This window comes from Mus pahari, chromosome 3 (assembly GCF_900095145.1).
Source record: "Mus pahari chromosome 3, PAHARI_EIJ_v1.1, whole genome shotgun sequence".
Taxonomy (NCBI): Eukaryota; Metazoa; Chordata; class Mammalia; order Rodentia; family Muridae; genus Mus; species Mus pahari.
Genome location: NC_034592.1, coordinates 10,570,237 through 10,577,641, shown reverse-complemented (window position 1 = coordinate 10,577,641; position 7,405 = coordinate 10,570,237). Strand labels below are relative to the sequence as shown.

Genomic DNA, 7,405 nt, shown 5'->3' with positions numbered 1-7,405 from the left:
GTGACCACAGGGTTCTGTCAAGGTGTGAATCTGACACTGTGCATTAGCAGCAGTGACCACAGGGTTCTGTCAAGGTGTGAGTCTGACACTGTGCATTAGCAGCAGTGACCACAGGGTTCTGTCAAGGTGTGAGTCTGACACTGCATTAGCAGCAGTGANCACAGGGTTCTGTCAAGGTGTGAGTCTGACACTGTGCATTAGCAGCAGTGGCTCTGTTTGATCCTTTTTACTTAGCTTTAGCTTTAGTTTTTCAAGATTTTCTTTAGTCTTAAGAAAATATAAAATATAACTTTTCTTCTATCAAGATAGTAGGTAACTTTATATACTTTTGGTGTTATAGCTATAGACTTTCCATATATACTTACTGAATCAAATACTTATGGAATGAAATACGTATTAAATGAAAATATTCAAGTAAATTAATAATTACCAATACAATTCTAAATAACTAGTTAAAACTTTGAACATAATGATGGAACAAAAACATTTTGTTGATATCAGCTAGTACTTAATTCAGTATACTTTCGATATATTTCAAGCACTGTTCTAATGTACTGCATATAAAATGACATTTTAAAAATGTCTTTGCTTTTAAGTAATTGATCTAATGTAGATAAATACATACATATACAACCTTTAAAGTGATCCATAGATGATGATATGTACAGGTACTTGACTAAGCCCTGGGATGTAGTAATGGCTTCACACATTGGGCTGAACTGCTTTCTAAAACATGAATAAGAGGTAGCAGAAGGAGTGAGTGAGAAGGAAAGATCAGATATGACAGACTGAAGGGGATTCACAAAACAAAGCATAGCACTGTGCCTGGGTGCATAATTCTTTGTTTACTGAGTTCCCGGAACACTATTGCTTAGTACAGAAAATACAGTTGCAAGCATAACATATTTCCCCTCTGTACAGGTAGTTTATGTTATATAGCAGATTGATTAAACAAGTAATTGAAATAAAGTTTTATTTATATTACAGAAAACCAGAATAAAGAATATGTGAAGTATGTTGCTAGTGTGAAAAACCTAGAGAAAGTGAGCAAAGGTCAGCTCCCCCAAACCACATAACATTAGGACTTTTGACATTGAAGTCAAGATAATGACTCTCCAATAACAGTCAATGCCTCTGATGGGACACAATAAAGCTTCCGTTCATAGCATTGTTGATTCCATTCTTAATATTTAGCAGGTTGATGAATGGGTACAGAAAGGTTGGAGGAACGTTGATATTTCAAAAACAGTTTATAATTCGGGTAAATGGAAGGTATAGAGGAGAGAAGGAAGGGAAAGGAACTAATGTGTTGCATTTTCAGTTATTCTGATTGCTCATTGAGAGAATGTTACACATACAGGACACAATAAATAAAATAGTAAAGGAGAAACTGGAGTGTAGGAGTGAAAATGCAAAGCTATAAAAAGGATGGAACCACATCTCTCACTTTTAAAACTTAAATGCAAAGAAAGAAAAGTGGGGTAAAACATAATCGAGTCGTATTTCTGTCGGTGTGTTATGGAAGCTGCAATAAGAGAAACAGTATAGGAGATTAAACACAAATCAGGAGAATATGTTAATCCGATTGTGAGGTTATGAAGATTAATTTATGGCTACTTGATGGCTATGTTTTTAAACATTCAAATGAGTGTATGGGAAGACGTATGGTGTCTAAAATTTCAAAATGTTCAAGTTAAACAAAAGCAAAAAATGATAACTCTGCAAAGCATTTGTAAAGTGACTTTTCAGTAAACTTCATTTAATCTTGTTTTTCAGCCAAACAACTGACATAATGGAAACATCAGGGTGGAAGTCCATGATTCAGTCTCATCCTCATTTAGTGGCAGAAGCCTTCCGAGCACTAGCATCTTCACAGTGTCCACAGTTTGGTATTCCACGCAAAAGGTTAAAGCAGTCTTGAGTCTTCTGTGGACAGTAGGAAATTTATTTGCCTTTCCTCCCCCAGGTCCCGAAGGATTCCAATACAAACCATAAGTAACAGTTGCTTCTGTCTCTTGTCCATAGAACAGAAGCTGGAAAGGCATTGCTTGCTTTCACATGGATAATTTATGGTTTATACTTCAGCTTTAAATCTGACTGATTAATTCACTTCAAGGCCTTAAATTGTCTTCAGTGACTTCTCTTGTTCATATAATGGTTTAATTTTTTTTATTGTGCCTTGTCAGTTTGCCAAGGCTATGCAGGATTGCACTAGCTCCACAATGCAGTAATATTGATAACTGATAATGCTGAGTTTCAAAGGATCTTCCATTATTTTAGAAACAAAAGTATTTTATATGTTTTGTTCTGTATGATCTCCAAGTACAAAACTAGGTTCTATTGGATTTTGAGATTGCCATAGGCACCTCCAATCTCAGTTGTGTAGACACTAAAGAGCCCATTACCATCCAGGTAAGTGATGGCCATATACTGCTCTGATTTAAATTATTTTTCATTTCAAGGAGCAGATAAGCAATGAGTTGACCTAAAATTTTCGTAATATTTGTAGTGTTTGTCTGTATATTAACTGCTCAAGAACTGGTTTTATGCACATTTGTAAAGATTATGAAGTTAAGATTTCAATAAAAAGAGCATGGTTTTTGTTAATGTTTTAAATTTATAATGACTTACATTTGAAAGAAAAATTCAATAGATGTTAAAGTCAGGATGACCAAGTACATGTAACAAATGAGTGGGCCAATTAAGCAAGATATATGTGCACTTTTAATGTGGAAATTTTCTATGATAAATGGTACATATATATTTTCCTTTTTCGTGGATTAATAAGATTTAAATTATGTTTTAACATTTAAAAGAAGTTTTTATGACACATGGAGCCAACATGGATTTTCATGATAATAGATAAAATTACACTTGATTTTAGATTCATTGACTTGGATTTCAAATATTTATCACTGAGTTTATTACAGTTTTATTACATTTGGGGAAGGCATGTAACAAATTAGTCCTATATGGTCTGCTTCATTTCAAAGCAATTAACAGACAATATTTGCAGGAAAATAGAGAACCCTCTGAGAATGTGTGTAGCCACACTAGGAAACTTCTTTTCTCCTTTGTGGCTCAGTTACTAACGTGGTAGATTATTGAAATTTTGCATAATGTGAATGGGATAAATGTTACCAACCTGTTTTAGTGAGCCAGTTTTGGTTTTTATTATTATTATTATTATTTTTATTATTAAAGCTTAGCTTTAAACATGCAGATGTTTTGTGTTTAATTAGTGATGCATTATTCTAGAGAAGTGGTTGGTGTCAGATCAGAAGTGACTGAGGCACTGGTGATGTGCACTCTGCAGAAAGATGGAGCGTGTTAGTGGAAAAACAGGTGTATATGCTTGTATTTTGCGTATATAGCTTTATTCCCTGTATTAAAATTTGTGTAATTTGTTTATTATAAAATTCTGGAAAAAAGTAAGCATATTGTTTTAAAATAGACTTTTTAACTATAGCTTTTTAGTTAACTGAAGCAATCTTAAAATATATTGAGAAAATACTGTCAAATAAGCATTAGTTATCAAGAGAAAATGAGCAAAGATTGTATTTTTAAATATTTTAGTTTTGATTCTTTGTGTTAAAATGGTAAGAATTATTTGGAATAGAAGAAAAATTTTCAACTGACAGTGAGCTTCACCCTATTTATGATGAGCAAAAGTTTATTCCCTTAATTTCATCATAATACAAACCCTGTTACATTATTAATACAAGATATTTTCATGGTCTAACAAAAAGTTAAGACTCCACTCCAGGTGGAATACATTGTCACATGTCATAAAAACTCTGAAGACTATGTACAACACATTGTAAATTGATGTATTGGTTTGGTCTGTATTTCTAACCATGATGAAATCAGTAGTAATACCATATAATAAGTATTATAAATGTTTATTAATAATGTTCACAATTTTCTTATACAGATTTTCCATTTTAGTTTGCTAACATATATTCTACCAAAAATTTCCAACTCTGTGATCTCTATCAGTGTTATGCTGAATGCCCACTTTTTGGATGGTACAATACCATCCATTATTACATTACACTCACAGAAACATACACTCGTTTCTGTTTTGTTTTGTTTTGTTTTGTTTTTAATGTATACTTTAGTAGTTTTGGTTCTTGAGTGTGTGATAAAAGACTGTTTATTTTCTTCTTGGAGTGGCCTAATTGCATTTTCTTCATTCACTCATTTTTAAACTGTATACAACTTGGTCAAAATAGGTACGGTTTCTGCTTAATGCAATGCAATCTTCTTTAAGTTACAAGTTTGCTCCTATTACATTTTAGTTACCTAATCAAGGCTTTTCTCAGAACACAATGAGTTGTTTTAAATATTACAATTTAAAAATGTATCTATTGGAAAACTGTTCTTTAGAGTAAGATTTAGAAATACTGTATTTGTGCCTTTTTCATTGTTTTGCTTTTAATGTGTTTTGATATTTGGAGCACAAATATGAAGGTGCCATAAGATGGCTTGATAATGTTACCTCCTTAAATACTTTCTATATTACTATCTTCAAATAATAATTGAAGAACCTTGAATGAAATGTGGTCCTTTGTGTGAGACATGTATGTGCTTATATTTTCTTGGGCTGTGTGTAATATGTTTAAAGAGTGAATTTATGAAAATGGAATTTAAATATGCTGAAAGTTCAGATTAACTGAAATATCTCATTTAAGTGAGCTTTATTTGAAAAGACAGTGGATTGCCAGAAGACAGTGTAATCCTCAAAAATGTGACCAGCATTCTGAATTATAAAATAGGAAAATAGTGCTGTTTTAGGATATCAAGGATAATTAAATTTTAAAAATAATTGCTTTAAATATTTTTAAAGTATCATGAACATTAATTATTGTTTTATTTTTTAACTCGATCTAATTGAGAGTTTAAATTTTCAGAAATATTAATTTGCTCATTTAAAACTTTATATATGAATTTTAAGTAGAAGTTTTTATATGAAATTATAGGTAAGAGCTTCAAGTATGGCTTATGAATATTTGTGATCTATAGGTTGGATCCGTAGCAACACCAACACACAAAAAATGGGATCGTAGATACTATTCATTGTTAGAAAAATACAACAAAGACTTGGGTAAGTTTTATGAAAATCTCACTCAGCAATTTTACTACATGAAGTGGTGAAACAGTCTGTCTTACACATGCCTGGTCCTTGATGGTTACAGTGGAAATATTTGTTGTGTTCTTGAGAGAGGTGGGTGGGTGAGTGAGTGGCTTTCAGTGTTCTCAGAAAATAAATACAGCACTTTCAGCATACATGAGAGTATTTTACAAACCTTTTTATATACAGATTGTGAGATCCAACTTAAGTGCTCATGGAATGATAAAAATGTTGGCTATTTCTAACTGAAAAAAATACTGAGTGCCTCCAATGCAAGACTTCTTTACTAGGAATGAAATCACGCTGTATCTTCTGTTATTGTGTGTAAATTTATGTCTGAGAAGGAATACTTATTTTTAAATATTTTCCTGTTAGTAAAGTTTATTGTATACTACAACTAGTTAATTTAACATTAACTAGTTGAGTCCATTTTTCAAAATAAAGTTCTGCTAAAATTATTCAATTATTAGTTCAGAAGCAAATTGACTTTAAGACTCAGACTCATACTCAGACCTTTAACATTTAATCTTCCTGGCCTTTCTTTAATCCATTTGTTGTTTTATGATGAGATATACACTATTTGTATTATTGTTGGAAATAGATTTTGTGTTTCAGCACGTTGAGTTAAAATAAAATTGTTAGTACTTATTCAGAATTAATTTCCGTGCTTGGATTTATTTGCATCTGCTCTAAAATGTCTGCTTTAGTGTGCTGCTTTAACATGAAAATTTAAATTTCACATGCTAAATAAGTACCTTCTATATAGGGAAGCTTATAGTTCTGACAGTTTAAAATATTGTTGCTATTAAAATGCAGACACAGTCAGGATATCCCTAAACAAGCTTACTAAAAATAACAAAGTGCTTAGTAGTTGTAGCCTTGATGTCAGGTAGAAGGACACCATGAGAAACCTTTTATGTACCCAATACATGCCCTAAATTCTTACTAGGATTGTAAAATAGAGTTTTGTTTTGTTTTGTTTTCCCATGTAAGTGTAATGAAATGATGTAGAAAAGTTGTAAACAGACCCGATGCCTGATTGAACATGTTCAGATGAATGTTCTTTTCTCTGCTACCTCAGAGTGCTTGTAAAGGACTAAGAATAGGAATATGAATTTCTTCATACTTCAAAATATTTTTGAGATTATATTATTATAACATACAGCCCTTCTCTTTCATCACTCAAAATCCTCCATCCTGTTATTCAAATTCATAATTTTTTTCATTAAATTTTGTTGTATATATGTATGCCAGGGTGGAATTGGGGGGGATCAAAAATACATAAATAAGGCCTACTTAGCCGGTATGAGGCTACTTCTCTCGATGTTTTCAGGTCCGACCATTGAGAATGTTCTTCCTGGTGCAAGACCATTTTTTCCTGCTGGTAGAATTGCTTTAGGTCTAGTAGATTTTTTATGTTTGGATTCAGGCTTTCTGGATTTCACCCCTTATCCTCACCTCACCCATCCTCAGCTGCAGCATTAACATGTCTATTGTTGATTGTTGTTCAGCTCTTGTCTAGGCAGTCTTCTTGAGACTTAGAAGGACTTCTGACATTCCTAGGAGTCTTACAGCAAATTACCACCTGAGGGACAGCCTGAAGCCAGGAGCTTCAGTCTCTGAGGCTTAGCACCTCATAGGAAAACAGGAGGAGATTAAGCAGCCATTGTTCTGTCTGGGCTGTAACTCCCAGACTGCTAGTTGAAGTTGCTGGAAGAAAAAGAGACACATTGAAAAGTGATTTTAGCCTTTATTTCCACGTTCTTAAAAGTTGACCACAAGTTTTCCCATAAACTCAATTATAAATCAAATAAGAAGTTTACATCAAGGGGAGCAGGGCGGGGGGTGAGGGAATATAGGGGACTTTCGGGATAGCATTTGAACTGTAAATAAAGAAAATCTAATAAAAAAATTTTTTAAAGTTTACATCAGAATGTTTACATGCATACCCATTAAGAGTAATTATTTGGCTAAACATTTATCATTTGTCACTAACTTTACAGGTTCATGGAGAGTTAAAAACCGCAGCTAAGTTATCCTTGAAGTTTTGTATAGATAAACCCAGTCAATATTTTATCTTCTATCCTTGAACCTATAGTAAACTCTTAGTTTCCTTTTTATGACCTTTGATTAATGATTTTACAACATCTTGGAGTATGCTCTAAGTTGTAGATGTCTGCTTGTTGTCTCAGAAACAGTTAAATCATGATACTTGAGTGGCAGAGTCTCAGTGTAGTCTAGACATTAGAGGAGAATGAATAGCAGTTCTAT

At 32.8% G+C, this 7,405-nt stretch overlaps 1 protein-coding gene across 4 annotated transcripts in view; it reads left to right on the top strand.

The window, feature by feature from the left end:
• Spopl (speckle type BTB/POZ protein like) overlaps positions 1-5,789 on the top strand; it is a 60,526-nt gene extending 54,737 nt beyond the window's left edge. For 3 of the 4 annotated variants that reach the window (XM_029536412.1, XM_029536409.1, XM_021193328.2), the window contains one exon: positions 1,777-4,851. In XM_029536412.1, the coding sequence (XP_029392272.1) occupies positions 1,777-1,921 (145 nt within the window). In that variant the 3' untranslated portion in view covers positions 1,922-4,851. Of the gene's footprint in view, positions 1-1,776; positions 4,852-5,025 lie in introns of those variants that run through there. The other variant, XM_029536410.1, reaches the window with a different exon arrangement.
• The last annotated feature ends 1,616 nt before the right edge of the window (positions 5,790-7,405 follow it).